The sequence below is a fragment of the Eurosta solidaginis genome, chromosome 2, assembly GCF_040869045.1.
Source record: "Eurosta solidaginis isolate ZX-2024a chromosome 2, ASM4086904v1, whole genome shotgun sequence".
Lineage (NCBI taxonomy): Eukaryota > Metazoa > Arthropoda > Insecta > Diptera > Tephritidae > Eurosta > Eurosta solidaginis.
This window is the reverse complement of record NC_090320.1, coordinates 200,880,701-200,898,885: the sequence shown is the minus strand read 5'-3', so window position 1 is coordinate 200,898,885 and position 18,185 is coordinate 200,880,701. Positions and strand designations below refer to the sequence as shown.

At 39.8% G+C, this 18,185-nt stretch overlaps 1 protein-coding gene and 1 pseudogene across 3 annotated transcripts in view; one reads left to right on the top strand and one right to left on the bottom strand.

Moving 5' to 3' along the window:
- The first annotated feature begins 774 nt into the window (after nt 1-774).
- LOC137241791 (glyoxylate reductase/hydroxypyruvate reductase-like) lies at nt 775-9,762 on the top strand (annotated as a pseudogene).
- Nucleotides 9,587-18,185, bottom strand: part of Oseg5 (intraflagellar transport protein Oseg5) — a 140,755-nt gene continuing 132,156 nt past the window's right edge. For 2 of the 3 annotated variants that reach the window (XM_067766903.1, XM_067766901.1), the window contains 6 exons: nt 14,625-14,852; nt 14,169-14,548; nt 10,964-11,133; nt 10,503-10,902; nt 10,141-10,432; nt 9,595-10,073 (listed from right to left, as the gene is read on the bottom strand). In XM_067766903.1, the coding sequence (XP_067623004.1) occupies nt 9,780-10,073; nt 10,141-10,432; nt 10,503-10,902; nt 10,964-11,133; nt 14,169-14,548; nt 14,625-14,852 (1,764 nt within the window). In that variant the 3' untranslated portion in view covers nt 9,595-9,779. Of the gene's footprint in view, nt 10,074-10,140; nt 10,433-10,502; nt 10,903-10,963; nt 11,134-14,168; nt 14,549-14,624; nt 14,853-18,185 lie in introns of all 3 variants that reach the window. The other variant, XM_067766902.1, reaches the window with a different exon arrangement.

Sequence of the window (18,185 nt, the reverse complement as noted above, 5' to 3'; positions counted from 1 at the left end):
GGATCAGGGGTGACTCTAGAATTTGTTTGTAAGATATGGGTATCAAATGAAAGGTGATAATGGGTATTTTAAAAGGGAGTGGGCCTTAGTTCTATAGGTGGATGCCTTTCCGAGATACCGCCATAAAGGTGGACCAGGGGTGACTCTAGAATATGTGTGTACGATATGGGTATCAAAAAGTATTAATTAGGGTTTTATAAGGGAGTGTCCCTTAGTTGTATATGTGAAAGCGTTTTCGAGATATCGACCAAAATAGGGACCAGAGTGACCCGGAACATCATCTGTCGGGTACCGCTAATTTATTTTTATATGTAATACCATGAACAGTACTCCTACCATGATTACAAGGGCTTTTGATTTCGCCCTGCAGAACTTTTTCATTTTCTTCTACTTAATATGGTAGGTGTCACGCCCATTTTACAAAGTTTTTTCTAAAGTTATATTTTGCATCAAAAAACCAATCCAATCACCATGTTTCATCCCTTTTTTCGTATTTGGTATAGAATTATGTCATTTTTTTTTTTATTTTTCGAAATTTTCGATATCGAAAAAGTGGGCGTGGTCATAGTCGGATTTCGCCCATTTTTATTACCAAGATAAAGCGATTTCAGATAAGTACGTGAACTAAGCTTAGTAAAGATATATCGATTTTTGCTCAAGTTATCGTGTTAACGGCCGAGCGGAAGGACAGACGGTCGACTGTGTATAAAAACTGGGCGTGGCTTCAACCGATTTCGCTCATTTTCACAGAAAACAGTTACCGCCATAAAAGCTATGGCCTCGCCAAATTTCACATGGATTGGTAAATTTTTGTTCGACTTATGGCATTAAAAGTATTCTAGACAAATTAAATGAAAAAGGGTATTTTGTTGCACCATATCATTACTGGAGTTGAATGTTCACATAATTTATTTATATACTGTGAAGATATTCAATTTTTTGTTAAAATTTGACTTTAAAATTTTTTTTTTAAAGTGGGCGTGTTCGTCATCCGGTTTTGCTAATTGTTATTTAGCACACATATAGTAATAGAAGTAACGTTGATGCCAAATTTCATCATGATATCTTCAAGGACTGCCAAATTACAGCTTGGAAAACTTTTAATTTAAACAAGTAAGGAAGGCTAAGTTCGGGTGTAACCGAACATAACATACTCAGTTGAGAGCTATGGAGACAAAATAAGGAAAATCTATCTGGGGTAACCCTGGAATGTGGTTGTATAACATGTGTATCAAATGAAAGGTATTAAAAAGTATTTTAAGAGAGAGTAGGCCATAGTTCTATGGATGAACGCCATTTAGGGATATCGCCATAAAGGTGGACCAGGGCTGACTCTAGAATTTGTTTGTACGATATGGGTATCAAATGAAAGGTGTTACTGAGCATTTTAAGAGGGAGTGGGTCTTAGGTCTATCGGTGGACGCCTTTTCGAGATGTCCCCATTAAGGTGGACCAGGGGTGATTCTATAATGTGTTTGTACGATATGGGTATCAAATGAAAGGTGGTAATGAGTATTTTAAAAGGGAATGGGCTTTAGTTCTATAGGTGAACGCCTTTTCGAGAAATTGCCATAAAGGTGGACCAGGGGTGACTCTAGAATATGTTTGTACGATATGGGTATCAAATGAAAGCTGTTAATGAGTATTTTGAGTATTAGTGAGTATTAGGGTGGGCCAGGGGTGACTCTAGAATGTGTTTGTACGATATGGGTATCAAATGAAAGGTGGTAAGGAGTATTTTAAAAGGGAGTAATCCTTAGTTCTATAGGTGGACGCCTTTTCGAGATATCGCCATAAAGGTGGACCAAGGGTGACTCTAGAATGTTTGTACGATATGGGTATCAAACGAAAGGTGTTACTGAGCATTTTAAGAGGGAGTGGGCATTAGGTCTATAGGTGGACGCCTTTTCGAGATATCGCCATTAGGGTGGGCCAGGGTGACTCTAGAATGTGTTTGTACGATATGGGTATCAAATGAAAGGTGGTAATGAGTATTTTAAAAGGGAGTAATCCTTAGTTCTATAGGTGGACGCCTTTTCGAGATATCGCCATAAAGGTGGACCAAGGGTGACTCTAGAATGTTTGTACGGTATGGGTATCAAACGAAAGGTGTTACTGAGCATTTTAAGAGGGAGTGGGCATTAGGTCTATAGGTGGACGCCTTTTCGAGATATCGCCATTAGGGTGGGCCAGGGTGACTCTAGAATGTGTTTGTACGATATGGGTATCAAATGAAAGGTGGTAATGAGTATTTTAAAAGGGAGTAATCCTTAGTTCTATAGGTGGACGCCTTTTCGAGATATCGCCATTAGGGTGGGCCAGGTGTGACTCTAGAATGTTTGTACGATATGGGTATCAAACGAAATGTGTTACTGAGCATTTTAAGAGGGAGTGGGCATTAGGTCTATAGGTGGACGCCTTTTCGAGATATCCCCATTAGGGTGGGACAGGGGTGACTCTAGAATGTTTGTACGATATGGGTATCAAACGAAAGGTGTTACTGAGCATTTTAAGAGGGAGTGGACATTAGGTCTATAGGTGGACGCCTTTTCGAGATATCGCCATTAGGGTGGGCCAGGGGTGACTCTAGAATGTTTGTACGATATGGGTATCAAACGAAAGGTGTTACTGAGCATTTTAAGAGGGAGTGGACATTAGGTCTATAGGTGGACGCCTTTTCGAGATATCGCCATTAGGGTGGGCCAGGGTGACTCTAGAATGTGTTTGTACGATATGGGTATCAAATGAAAGGTGGTAATGAGTATTTTAAAAGGGAGTAATCCTTAGTTCTATAGGTGAACGCCTTTTCGAAATATCGCCATTAGGGTGGGCGAGGTGTGACTCTAGAATGTTTGTACGATATGGGTATCAAACGAAAGGTGTTACTGAGCATTTTAAGAGGGAGTGGGCATTAGGTCTATAGGTGGACGCCTTTTCGAGATATCGCCATTAGGATGGGCCAGGGGTGACTCTAGAATGTTTGTACGATATGGGTATCAAACGAAAGGTGTTACTGAGCATTTTAAGAGGGAGTGGACACTAGGTCTATAGGTGGACGCCTTTTCGAGATATCGCCTTTAGGGTGGGCCAGGGGTGACTCTGGAATGTTTGTACGATATGGGTATCAAACGAAAGGTGTTACTGAGCATTTTAAGAGGGAGTGGGCATTAGGTCTATAGGTGGACGCCTTTTCGAGATATCGCCATTAGGGTGGGACAGGGGTGACTCTGGTATGTTTTTGTACGATATGGATATCAAATTAAAGGTATTAATGAGGGTTTTAAAAGCGAGTGGCCCTTAGATGTATATGTGAAGGCGTTCTCGCGATATCGACCAAAATGTGGACCAGGTGATCCAGAAAATCATCTGTCGGGTACTGCTAATTTATTTATATATGCAATACCACTAACAGTATTCCTGCCAAGGTTCCAAGGGCTGTTGATTTCGCCTTGTAGAACTTTTTCATTTTCTTCTACTTAATATGGTAGGTGTCACACCCATTTTACAAAGTTTTTTCCAAAGTTATATTTTGCGTCAATAAACCAATCCAGTTACCATGTTTGATCCCTTTTTTCGTATTTGGTATAGAATTATGGCATTTTTTTCATTTTTCGTAATTTTCGATATCGATAAAGTGGGCGTGGTTATGGTCAGATTTCGCCCATTTTTTATACCAAGAAAAAGTGAGTTCAGGTAAGTACGTGGGCTAAGTGTAGTAAAGATATATCGGATTTTGCTCAAGTTATTGTGTTAACGGCCGAGCGGAAGGACAGACGGTGGACTGTGTATAAAAACTGGGCGTGGCTTCCACCGATTTCGCCCATTTTCACAGAGAACAGTTACCGTCATAGAATCTATGCTCCTACCAAATTTGAGAAGGATTGGTAAATTTTTGTTCGACTTATGGCAATAAAAGTATTCTAGACAAACTAAATGAAAATGGGCGGAGCCACGCCCATTTTGAAATTTTCTTTTATTTTTGTATTTTGTTGCATCATATCATTACTGGAGTTGAATTTTGACTTAATTTACTTATACACAGTAAAGATATTAAATTTTTTGTTAAAATTTGAATTTAAAAAAAATTTTTTTTAAAAAGTGGGCGTGTTCTTCATCCAATTTTGCTAATTTTTTTTTAGCACATATAGAGTAATAGTAGTAACGTTCCTGCCAAATTTCATCATGATATCTTCAACGACTGCCAAATTACAGCTTGCAAAACTTTTAAATTACCTTCTTGTAAAAGTGGGCGGTGCCACGCCCATTGTCCAAAATCTTACTAATTTTCTATTCTGCGTCATAGCGTCAACCCATCTACCAAGTTTCGTCGCTTTATCTGTCTTTTGTAATGAATTATCGCACTTTTTCGGTTTTTCGAAATTTTCGATATCGAAAAAGTGGGCGTGGTTATAGTCCGATATCGTTAATTTTAAATAGCGATCTGAGATGAGTGCTCAGGAACCTACATACCAAATTTCATCAAGATACCTCAAAATTTACTCAAGTTATCGTGTTAACGGACGGACGGACGGACGGACGGACGGACATGGCTCAATCAAATTTTTTTTCGATCCTGATTATTTTGATATATGGAAGTCTATATCTATCTCGATTCCTTTATATATGTACAACCAACCGTTATCCAATCAAACTTAATATACTCTGTGAGCTCTGCTCAACTGAGTATAAAAATAAAATAAATGTAAGGCGCGATAACCTCCGAAGAGATCTAAGGCCGAGCTTCTCTTCCAATTTGCGTCGTGCTCCTCCTGATTTTCCCTACAAATTGGCCGGACGGGACCTACATGTTTTAAGCCGACTCCGAACGGCATCTGCAAGGCAGATGGGTTTTCACTGAGGGCTTTTCATGGCAGAAATACACCCGGAGCGCTTGCCAAACACTGCCGAGGGGCGACCCCGCATAGAAAAATTGTCTTCTAATTTAAAAACCTTATTTCTAAAATTTTGATTGTGCTTTGCCCGGGGTGCGAACCCTGGGCATACGGTGTGGTAGGCGGAGCACGCTTCCATCACACCACGGTGGCCGCCACTTTACTTTTTTACCTTCTTTTAAAAGTGGGCGGTGCCCTAACCATTGTCCAAAATTTTACTAATTATCTATCCTGCGTCACAAGGTCATCCCACCTACCAAGTTTCATCGCTTTATCGGTCTTTGGTAATGAATTATCGCACTTTTTCGGTTTTTCGAAATTTTCGATACCGAAAAAGTGGGCGTGGTTATAGTCCGATGTCGTTCATTTTGAATAGCGATCTGAGATGAGTGCCCATGAACTTACATACCAAATTTCATTAAGATGCCTCAAAATTTACTCAAGGTATCGTGTTCACAGACAGACGGACGGACGGACGGACGGACATGGCTAAATGAATTTCTCTTTCCGCCCAGATCATTTTGATATATAGAAGTCTATATCTATCTCGATTAGTTCATGCCGTTACGGGGTACCGTTATGCGAACAAAATTAATATACTCTGTGAGCTCTGCTCAGCTGAGTATAAAAATATCCGGCCCGATAACCGGATAGCTGAAAAAACCGATTAAATTTGTTTTTCTTAGATCAAACCATTAGCTTGTTTCTAGTGTAACAGCTAAGGCTGGATGTAAATGTATAGCTTATAATGATTGCTATTGCACTGCACGATACTGTCTTTATTTAATTTCATAATTAATCTGTATACAAAAGCTCAACGCTGTTAACAGAACAATTCAGTCTTTCCATGTGCGCTCATTTGTAAACACATACCACCAATCATAAGAATGTCCGCAACGCGTCGCACTTGTCACACATCCTCAAGTACCTAAAGCAGCTTTAGAGCTCCTCCAGCAACGTGGTTGTGAAACAATTGTTTGCGAAAACGGTCCCTCCAATACTGAAGTACTCTCCAAACTACCCGGTGTAGATGTCATTTTCTGGGCACACTATGAACCACTGAACGCTGTAATACTTGATGCTGCCGGCGAACAATTGAAAGCCATTTCCACCATGTCGTCGGGGATTGACTATGTTGACATCGCAGAATTTAAACGACGCAAAATGCCTCTGGGTCACACACCGGGCATAGTAAAGAATGCAGTTGCTGATTTAGCTGTGGCTTTAATGATCTCCGCTGGTCGGAATTTCCATGCTGGGCGTCATAGATGAGTGGATTTGCAACTCTTTGTTTCGAGAGAGCGCTGTCAAAATGCACATTTTTTATAACATTTATCAATGATGCCACTCCAAACAAAAATGAATAGATCTGAAACTGGGTATTTTTGACATACATTTCGGCGATTATAGTTTCAATCATTTAATAAAATCATAGTCGTAAAATATTTATTTCCTTAAAGTTATTTTACAATAATACGACTAGTTAGAGTTAAATATAAACAAATCTAAGTAAAATTTACATTTCGATTAAATTAATTAGTCAAATATTGTAACGCATTTAACTCGCAGTGAAAACCATATATTCTTTTGAAATTTCAGTAAATCGGACCTATGATATAATAGTTAACATTATTTAATGGATAGGGCTTATCCTACATGTTTGGCGTTCCAGGTTCTGTGATCAAAATGGACTGGTTGCATCGGGAGTTCATATTTACAAAACCTATTTTTAGTGATAACTTTTGAATGGGAAATAATATTTACGCTCTGCCTTCGAACTAATAATACTTACACTAAAACAAGTATTTTTATCCTTTTTCCCATAATTTTTGAAAGCTATTCTACAGTTGTAGGTGAAACTAAAGTTTACCAAAATTTTTGGCACGTTTTTCGTTTTGGCTGGCACATTTTTTGTTCTGGCACCCGCTTCAGCTGGTGCGAGGGATTTATCTGTGATTGTTGCCAGCAACAACTAGAAGATAAATCCCTCGTGAGAGCGAAAATATGAGAGCGTAAGCAAAAGATTCGTATCAATCTAATCTATGCTGGGCGTCAGGCAATTGAAAAGTGAGTAGCATTGTAGTAGTGACCATGACGGAACGATACAAGGTGGCAGCATGGTGACATACCTACAAACATAAATAAAAATGCTGTTTTTGTAAATTCGATGGACAAATGTCAAAATCGTACTACGCCGAAAGTTGATGTATCAAACCAAATAAAAAAAGGGTATGATCAGCTGTCCCATGCTGCCACCTTGTATCGTTCCGCCATGGTAGTGACATAAGCAATTGTGTGCTTTAGATACTGGAAGCAGCTGATTTAACAGCTTCGTACAACAGTTTTTAGTCTGATAAAGCTTTTGAAGCTTACGTTGGCATTGCCAAACTCGAAAATATGTTTGTTTATAAATTGCTCAAGTGCTCTTCGCTGTTAACCGCCAAAAAACTTTTCAGTTCTGCTTGGCACAAAAAGCTTATTGAATGGATGAAGGGTCAAGAGGTGCGCGGCTCTGTTGTGGGATTTTTTGGTTTTGAGGGCATCGGTCAAGCGATTGTGAAACGCTTACAGGGTTGGGAGGCGTCCAAATTTATATATCATACACGTACAGTACACGGTAACCCCTATGGCGCAAGTCATGTGACTTTTGAGCAACTTTTGCAGGAAAGTGATTTCTTGGTTGTTTGCAGTCCTTTAACAGCAGAGGCGCCATAAATTCAATGCAAGTGCGTTTAAACTAATGAAACGGAATTGTGTCTTTGTAAATGTGGCGCGAGGCGGTGAGTTTATCAATGTTTATAAAATTTTGTTTGATTCCAAATAATTAAAAATTAATATCTCCTATAGGAGTTGTTGATCAACCGGCTCTGATTGATGCCTTAAAAAGTGATGAGATTGCAGCGGCGGGTTTGGATGTGATGGTACCCGAACCACTTCCAGCAGATGATCCATTACTGAAGCTACCCATTTGTGGTAAGATTTTGATAAGAAAATATATGTCAGACTTTCCAGGCCTGGTCTACGGGATTGGTAAGGGCTGTTGTTTGTGAATAACTCGGCCTCAGCCATCTCGTTACATTTCCATGACATTACTGTTACAACAACAGCTATTCATTTTCTTCTTTTCGGGTTTGCTCTGATCTCGTGTTAAACTGCGATCGGTGCGACCACTTACTTATTGCCAACAATGTCCGAGGAAATTTGCTGTTTCAATAGGTTTGACCCGATAGAGGTTTTAGAGATACTGGTGTTAGAGGCGATGGTTCTGCATTGCAATTGAAAAAATGGTTGGTGTCATGTAGGGACACATTACAAGCGGGACATAAATTGGGTATGTCGTGGTTGATTGTAGATAAGTAAGTGTTTATCCCATTGCAGTATGCAGATCGAAGTTGAGCTAGAGTGACGCGCCTCGCCCTGGGGATGTTGCTTCCCTCAACTGCGAGCTTGGGGTATTTTTCGTTAAGAACGGAAATTACCTAGCAATTCCTGGCATAGTGGTCAGACGCCTCTTTAGGGAAGTTTCTGAGGGCCTTGCCAGGATCCTCTTTTTCGAACTGCTGAGTTTTTATGTGCCGGATTTCTTCACAGTGTTTACGAATTTGACTTCTTAAGTTGAGTACAATCAGATGTGGGTATTTCTTGGTTTCTGGGTATCAAGCTGTTTGATCAGCATTTAATTTCTCTTCTTTATGGGGAGTATTCTCGCCTTACTGTGTAGGTAGTGTTCTGGGGACATAAGAAGTCATCTCGTGGTCATCCTTCCTGTTGCACTATTTTCATATCTGCGTAAAGCTCATAGAACTCATCGTTAGTCAAGTATCATAATTTTTTATAAAGTCTTTAGCTACAGATTTTTCGGGCGAACGGGCAGTGCTAAGAAAACAGCGACATCAGGAATGTCTATTCAGAGCTGTTAAAGTGAGCTGTCTTGAAACTTTTCTGTGAACTCGCATCCCAAAAATAATATGCTTGGTTTCTTCGGCTGCATCCAATCAGTTTTGAAGTGCATAGTTGGATGTTGGAGAGGCTAGAGATGTACGGCCGCTGTGATGAGTGGTAGCATGCTCCGCCTACCACACAAAAAGTTCTGTGTACAAGTTCCGGCAACTATAATAAAGGCGCTGGACTAGAATTTGACTTGGAGGACAGAAGAAGAGTCCCCAAGCTGCATAGCTGAGGCTTTCTAGGATATTAGGGCTTACAATATACATAGATCCTAATTCGGATGTTACCTGTTTTCACTCCAATTACCATGAACGGCTGCATTGTACCATATCCTAACAATTGCGTCAAGCCTTTTGATACCACAACTGGCCACACAGACGTGAATGCCTGCCAAAAGGTGGTTCGTTCAGGATTTGCTTAGCTGACTCAAGGTCAATCAATCCAGAGGCATAAAGCAAGTGGCCAGCGGAACCTTAAAGTCTTTACAGACTATAAACTTCGGATCGCACGTACTAAGAGAGGTCAAGTTGATAATTTCGAGGGATATCCTGTAGTTTTGGTACCTAATAAAAGAGTTTGTTGACACTGTACATTATTTTTACAGTAATTTACAGCTCGTTCCGTATTAGTTGTCTACGCTTTTCCTCCCTTAAGGGAAAATGAGGTACTATTAATTAATAAAAACAATAAAAACATAAAACCATAAAAAAGGCAATAAATCCGATTCTCCTAAATATAAAATTGTATACTTTACAGTCGTCATACCACATCTGGGTACCCAAACGATGAAAACTACAACGGAAATGGCTTTAACTGCAGCCAATAGTATACTCAATGCACTTGAAGGTAAGCCAATGGTTTGTCCTACCTACTAGAAATTGTTGTTTGTTGTTATTGTGAAAATAAAAGTGAATAAATTTTACACACTGAAGATTATTTTTATTCGCCTTTGTCCTCATTTTTTTTCACTTGAAAAGGTAAAAATAGCGTATCCCATTCGTCGCGCTGCAAAGCTTTCAAATATTTGCGCCTCTTTTCCAAGACCTTGTCTAACAATTCAGGTTGATAGTTTTGCGCCACCTCTAAGGCTCGACGCCAATTATGCATGCGCAAGCAAAGTGCGATGGCTTCAGTAAACTTTTTGTTATGCAACAAAATGGTTTCGGCTTCGACTAGACGTCCCAACATGAGCGAGTTCTCAGCCATTTGCTCTGGGCTGGCTTTTGCTAATTCCTAAAGGAGAGGATAATAAAATTTATTTTATTTTTGATGAGCATGAACTTCTGGGTGTTTATTTTACCTTAATGTACTGTAAGTAACTGACTTTGTCGATCTGTAGCGCCGCCGAGTATGCTTCCTCGCTTATCTGCAATTGGTTTTTGCGTGTTGCAATTGCGGCCAGCGTAGCCCATAGATTTCCATTTTGCGCTAGACGACAAATTTTTAAGGCCTGCTGCCATTGACCATCCATTAGCGTGCGATGCAAAATTTCGCAATAAATATTAACATTGACCGGTAGTCGAGCGCCAGCACAACGAAACGTCACAATGGCATCCTCAAACGACTCTAAGCTGATATTTTTGCCAAATTCACTGAAATAAATTTTAATAAAAATCATCCAAACTTGAAATTCCACCTACATACGTATTTCACCCCACTTACGTTGCATCAATGGTTACTGTGGTTAACGCAATCAAAGTCGGATCCGCAGCACCTTCACCTGGACAGTACCATATGCTATAGCAGTTATCGTGCACACCAACCAGAATATTGGTCTCACTAGCCCATATAACTGTTGTTACCTGCGTACCGATCTTATATATTTCTCCTCCATTCGAGGAGCTATTGCCTCCACCAACTCCACTACTTGCACCACCACCAGTACTAAGACTACGGGTCTCTGTGATGTACAGATCACGATTATTATCGATAAGTACTACGTATTGATCGTCGATTGTACCCGCACGACATGCCGCTATTTCGGAGATCAGCGATTTTGCATGCAATGAATGTGGCTCGTATTGACGAGAAGCGCCTGGCACCAAATCGAATATGTGAATCACTTTAGAGAAAGTAAATTTATATTCATATAACAAAATATCGTAAGGCGAAAGGAACTTTACAAGTGTTATCTGAATTATCTCGTATAGCGAGCACATCTAGCCCCAACGATACAGCGCTCCAGGTAAGTAACGGTACTTGTGCTTGTAGACCAGGATAACGTGGATTTAAATGCAGCCGACCAGTGTAAGTATAAACCCAAACTGAAGTAGCATCCAGAACCATGAAGAATCTAAAACAAAAGGTTCAACTCAAATCAATTGAAGCCAAAAACAATTTGGGCCTGACGATCTTGATTTCGAGTACTTCCCTTTCATGATATGGAACGTTGACAGAACTAAGTAGGCTAGCAGAGGAATGTCGCCGGTCAGCAAATAGCCCTATTACTTATCACATCTGGGGCGAAAGATCCTCTACAATCTAAACTAGAAAGTTGGCAACAATATAAAGTAAAAAATGGGGCTCTGGGTGAAGGTAATGTTTTGGCTGCATGAGACGATCGTGCTGGCGTATGGTTCAATAGTATGGTGGGAATATCTCAGAGAAACTAAAATATCACCAGGCTCCAGAAAGCTCAACGCCCTGCGTACGCTGCCTTATTACACCTGCCCCACGGGGCCCCTTAAATCTTACACATAACCTGCTTCCGATCTACTCGCGTATTATCTGTACAACGGCAATCTGGATCCTGAATTCACGTTCGTTAGTTGCGAAATAGATCATTATCCTCACAGACTTGATTGAAATAAAGGCACAAACGAGGAACATATATATCGGCATAATTCTACGCCGACGACTCTAAGATGGATTAAGTTGCAGGGGCTTCTAGAGATTCCTATGTTACTTAAACTCCCGTCATACTATGTGTTTCAAGCAGAAGTCCTGAAGTAACTAAAGATATTCTACGTGAGCCAGTCCTGCTTTGGTTATTGGGCTATAGCACGTACGCGGAAAAGCTGGGCAGTCAGTCTAGCTAGCACTGCAGAGGCTGTAAGACGTAACTATCAGAGAGACAGTTGAGCATTTTTTTGTTTAATTGCCCTCTTTTGGATAATAAAAAAAATGTAAGGTGCGATAACCTCTGAAGAAATTTCAGGCCGAGCTTTTCTTCCAATTCGCGTCGAGCTCCTTTTAATTTTTCCTACAAATTGGCGGTCTCCTACATGCTTCATGCCGCGTCCGAACAGCATCTTTAAGGCAAATAAGTTTTCGCTAAGAAGCTTTTCATGGAAGAAATACACTCGGAGTGTTTGCCAAATAGCTCTGAAGGGCAACTCCGCTTCGAAAAACATTATTCTAATTGAACAAAACTTGTTTCCAAAATGTTTAGAAAGGCGGAGCACGCTACCAAAAACACCACAGCGGCACTGGATAGATTACCAGACATAGGGATTTTAAATATTTTTGACCGCGGAATCGGACTTCAGTTGTCCTAGGCTATTATATTGGTCTGGGAAAACATCTTATAGTTTGGTTATGCCTCACATCTCTAACCATAGCCCATCTGCCGATTCTGAGGATGAGGCCGCCTCAGAAGTGATCCTAAAATGTTTCCTTTTCTCTGTTAAGCAAACTGGCCGCACTCGGAAAAAATGACAAATGTCGTCTATAATTTCACATCTTAGGCAGTTTGTATTTTCAGGCTTTCCTAATTTGTGGAGGTATTTGCGGAAGTAAACGGGTCCTGCTAAGAATTGCATCAGTATAAAATTGTTTCCTTCATGCGCCTACTACTAGTACTTCTGCTCCATTGTTGTTGCCAGCGTCCGATACATTTTTCTTGTGTCTTCATTTACCTTTACGTCGAGGTCGTAAATTCATTATCTTTCTATAGCGCGAAGATATACTGGTATGGTTGCAGCAATACCCAGGACCACTAGTGGTTAAAACGAAATACTGGCACCTTTCTTTCTACAGCGAAAAGATATACCAGTATTGTTCCCTTAATGACCATTAAAGTTTGTGCTTGAAGCGTGCGATAAGCTGGAGTAATTGTACTGGTCCTTCATATGGACAGAGATGATAGCGGTTGGGTACTACTGATATTTCATTGCATCTTTTTTAGATCTGTCCTTTTTTGAGGATAGCTGTTTTTGTTTTTCCTCTTCTCAGCTGAATACCGTAAGTAGGCACCCATCTTTTATACGTGAAACCTAACCTGGTTCCCGTGCTATTATGACCACAGCCACATCGTCTGCGAAAGCAATAGGAAGAGTGCTTTCTATTTTGTATGTAAGATTTTAGAGGAAGTGGCCTAGTACTGAAATCTAGGCCTCTTTTCATCACCTCGTTTTCACAATAAGTGGTTTCGAATGCTGAATATCTGTCAGATGGCAGATAATGTCTCAAGATATAAATCAGATATTGCCTCCAGCATGCTGTCCCACCCAGGTGAGTTTCTGGTCCAGCGTGGTTATTAACACAATATGTGTTGCCACGTTGGTTGGAAAGGCGACAGAAAGTTCTGGTCTCATTTGACCTTCCTATTTTTGCAACTTAAACTCATGCAATTCCAGAATATGAGTTGAGCACAACGAAATAAGAGTAAAATTACAAAACTATAAATGGCGATGTTTGCGGGCACATGTTCCTGGTCATCAATTCTTCATCAGTTAGCTTAGAAGATGGCATTTTATAGCTCAGCCGGATTCCGGCCGACTAAGGCGTTAATATATGCTCGCGGGAAGAACGCCTGCTTTGAGACAAAACTAAAAACCATAGACCTAGAAAATTCCAAGTGGTCAATCGTTATTATTTCCAGAATGTATGTGGTCCGGCAGAGGACATCCCTCGGGAGTCTTTATGGCCTCAAGAAGAAGAAGAAAATAACTCAGCCACATGAAAACTCCTGAAAAGATATAGTTATATTTCTAGCCAAGGTTGAAAAAGAGCGTCTTTCATTCATAAAGGTCCATCACTCGTTAAATAAACATCAATATTCTGAACTTCATATGTCCTTTTAATTAGGCAGGGGACGGGGTAGCTTGGTAGTTTGATGAATACTATCCATCTGGCAAAACCGGCAGTTCTTTTAAAATGTCGACACTTTTATCAACCACTCATCTCGTTTGTTATTTGTTCTATGCATTAAGTTGAAATGAGCGTCGAGTCATTTTGACTTTTACGGGCTAGAGCATATGATATTGTTTTTAGTAGTGCCGAATGGGTACAAGTGACAAAAGTTGTCAGTTCAAGATAACCGCGGCTTTTGCCAAACCAAAATTTCATAGGCATAATTTTACTGAGGGAGTTTGTGAATATACTCACTTCTTTCCCACTTCAATAACACGTACATCCGCCCTTCCATCAATAATGATCGGTGTGTTAATATACTTTTCATTGTAGATATGTATATGATTTGATGTAGCCACTATTAAATGACCATAGCCCAAGCCAAAATTAATAACTCGTTCAGGAAAGTCCAAAACATCATTGCTGTTATTCGTAATATCCTTTAAAACTATAGTTTTGCGACCTGTGGTGGTGGCCTTCAAATTACGTGAGATCAACTGCCGTTCGATGATATAACCCATAACAAGATTACCCGTCGACGTGCCACAAGCGACTTGTGTACCATCCGAAGACCACGACATTGTGTAGAACGACCCAACAGCGGGTTCGCTGAAACGTGTGCTGCTATACGACCACTAGTTATTTGGATTAAGGAGACAAAATAAACTTTGTGTATACATTTATGTATCCTTATGTAAAGATATAACTCACCCCTGCACTTGAACAAAGTTTTAACATGTTAAAAGAGCCGACCAGCAGTACATCTTTCTCAGAATTGAAGCATACCGAAGTTATGGCATATTCCTCTGCTGAACTGGTGAACAAGTTGGCACCTTGTGTATCCCATATCTTGAAACGAAAATCTTCACCTCCAGAAGCAATGATATTTGAGTGAGTAGACCAAGTTAATGAGAGTACAAGACCATCATGAGCACGCCACTAAACGAGAAAGAAAGAAATTTTCGAACAGCATAATACGTGTTTTGTTTTTTTTTTTTTTGTTAAATTCGATATGGACCAAAACTGTGTGTTTGATTACACATTTTGTGAAATACCTTACGCAGTCTTTTTCGAGCCCTATGGATAATTATACCCCGAGATCACACTATAAAGAAAAAATATCATATAGCATCTCCGAAGCCGTACAAAAGTGAAATGTTTTAGAAGACTTCACAGGCATACTATTCATTTGTCGCACTAATGTCTGCGATTGACACATGCCCACATCGAGAGCTCTCCTCCATGATTATCGGAGAGTATTAAAGCTTCAAAGCTATGAAAATATGCCAATGCTACCATAAACAGCGCAAAAGAAGATAATACTAAGATAGTACTAAAAGAATCAGGATGGCATCATACGACTAAGTTACAATATGCTTTTAATTCTTTCACAAATCCAAAAAAGATCGGAACAGCTACGTAAAAACATCCGGCATTTACAACAAAATTTATATTTGCTATACGAAGTCTGAAAAGCAAGTGCCCAAGGCAGTGGCGGATCCAGGGGGGGGGGGGGGGAGGGAGAGGGGGGCGATCGCCTCCGCCGCTCTGTATTGGAACTTATGAAAATTATAAAAGTTTGGTTTAATTACATATACAATTTTAAAATTTTTACCTTTTATGCATGTATAATAGACTGGGTCGATTTATTAACCTATATCGCGGCATCGATTTTTCGATAGGTTTTGGGCTCAGGAAAAAAAAGTTTCACTACGCATACCCAAAAAAATAATTTTTAAACCTGCAAAATTTCTATGATTTTTTCGATTTTTTATGCACTTTTCAAGGCTCCAAATAATTTTTTATGTATTTTTTTCATTTCAATTGGCAAATGCAAAATTGGTAAATGCAATTTTTTGAAAAAAAAAAAATTTCTTTTATGGAGATTTAGAAGAATTTTGGTCGAAAAATCGATTTTTTTTGCAGGCTCAAAAATTATTTTTTTGGATATGCGTAGTGAAACTTTTTTTCCTGAGCCCAAATCCTATCGAAAAATCGATGACGCGATATATGTTAACTTTCGTCCATACAAATCGACCCAGGTTAATATATAATCTATAAGATCGTCCTAATCGAGAGAATAATTCTAAAAATTCTTACTGAAAGCTAAAAATTTGCATGAAAATTCGCGGAATTTTCCCGAAATTTCTAAAAATCTTAAGTGTATATTTGGATTGTTTGGTGTTACATAATAATACGTTCTTCTAATATATAAAATTCTTCTGTCACGGTTTTAGAGGCTTAACTCCTCCGAAACGGCGGAACCGATTCTCATGAAATTTAGTGAGCATATTGGGTAGGTCTGAGAATCGGCCAATGTCTACCTTCTTTTTCGGTACGTGCCTAGGGTCTTGAGACCAAAACGTGGACCCGGGTACCCCTAGAATGTGTTTATACAATATGGATATCAAATGAAAACTGTTGATGAGTGCTATAGTACAGGATAATTTTCATACAACTGTGAGACTAGGGTCTCGAGATATAGCCCAAAACGTGGACCCGGTTACCCCTAGAATGTGTTTATACAATATGGATATCAAATGAAATCTGTTGATGAGTGCTATAGTACAGGATAATTTTCATACAACTGGGAGGCTAGGGTCTCGAGATATAGCCCAAAACGTGGACTCGGATACACCTAGAATGTGTTTTTACATTATGGGTATCAAATTGAAGCTGTTGATGTGTGCTATAATACAGAGTAAATTTTACACCGCTGAGTGACTAAGGTCTCGAGATATAGGCCAAAACATTGACCCGGATACCCCTAGAATGTGTGTGTATTATGGATATCAAATGAAAGCTGTTGCTGAAAGCTCTAAAGTTCATTGTGATATTCGATTTAGTCGCATCAACCTGGCAAAGCTGATAAATATGCATGCGAAGCCGAAATAAAGACAAGAATTAATAATACCCACATACCTATTTACATACGTCCTATTCGATTTGCCTGAAATTTCGTATATAAATTTGCCTATATTAGTATTTACAATGCTTTTTTCCGGGAAGTATACAAGAGACGGACTGGGATTGGGATTAGGACTAGGACTGGGACGGAGACTGAGACTCGGAGTGGGACTGGGACTGAGACTCGGAATGGGACTGGAACAAAATACATACCACCATCTGGGGCTGGCAATAAGAGATGAAGAAGAAGGAGAAAAACTTGAGAGAAGAGAAAAGAGAGAAGGATACTGAGAAAGAGATAGAATGAGACGAAGAAGGAGATGAAGCGAAAAAGACGGAGGGAGGAGTGAATAAAAGGATTAGGAAAAAGTATAGAGGGGTAGGGCAGAGCTAGACGGAAAACACTTATTAAAATGTATGCAGATAAGCCAAATTAAGGACAGAACAACGTCTGCCGGGTCTGCTAGTATTTTTATAAAAATAGCGAAAATAATGAAGGTAGAAGCAAAACTTAGTAAAAACTGGAAAAATCTGAGTTATGGTGACTTTTGTAAGTGAGTGTAGATATGTATGTGTGTTTGTATGAAAAATTTTAAGGTCACTTTATCTTACTTAAGAAGTTGACTTAAATCGCCCCTCCCCCTCCCAAATCGTGCTGGACCCGCCCCTGCCCCAAGGTAACACCAACTCTATACAGATTGTCCTCATTGCAAAGTTAGACGCGAGAAACGCGTTAAGAGCTTACATTATTCCCGCGATAAGGTATTCGCTGCCGCTAGATGCGAGTAAAATCCACACACCCGGAGGTTCCTAGCCTTCGGCAATAAAGGGGTGTTACAGATATGGACAGTCTTTTGCAGGATACGAATCAAGGAATGTTTATTATTTGGACCACCGCTTTTGCGATTACAACATCACCAGAACTTCTCATCTTCGATACAAACCTCAGACCCATGTGGATCATGGCAGTCCCCTGCGGAGCTGCTTAATGGGATGTCAGTTCGTCTGAAGCTTTCTTGAACCAAAACCACACAATAGGCATTATAGTGGGCACTGATAATATAGCCTCAAGTACAAATTCAGCTTGCAAAATTTAAGACATCTTAACAAATTTTATTGCTAAGCAGGTAGATGGCTATGCCGAAAGACCAACAAAAAGCAAAAGGAAGCCACTGACAAACGTCATGTACGCTATGAAAGCTATATTACGACTCCGACTTTAGAAAGCACACTTCAGAAGGCCGTAAGCGCAAAAAATACCTATACAGAATCGAAACATCTTTACAGATATTAAAGGTTCGAACTATAGGTAAGGCGATGCAGATGTGAACGATGCTGACGACAATTTCTTCTCGTGCTCGCAGT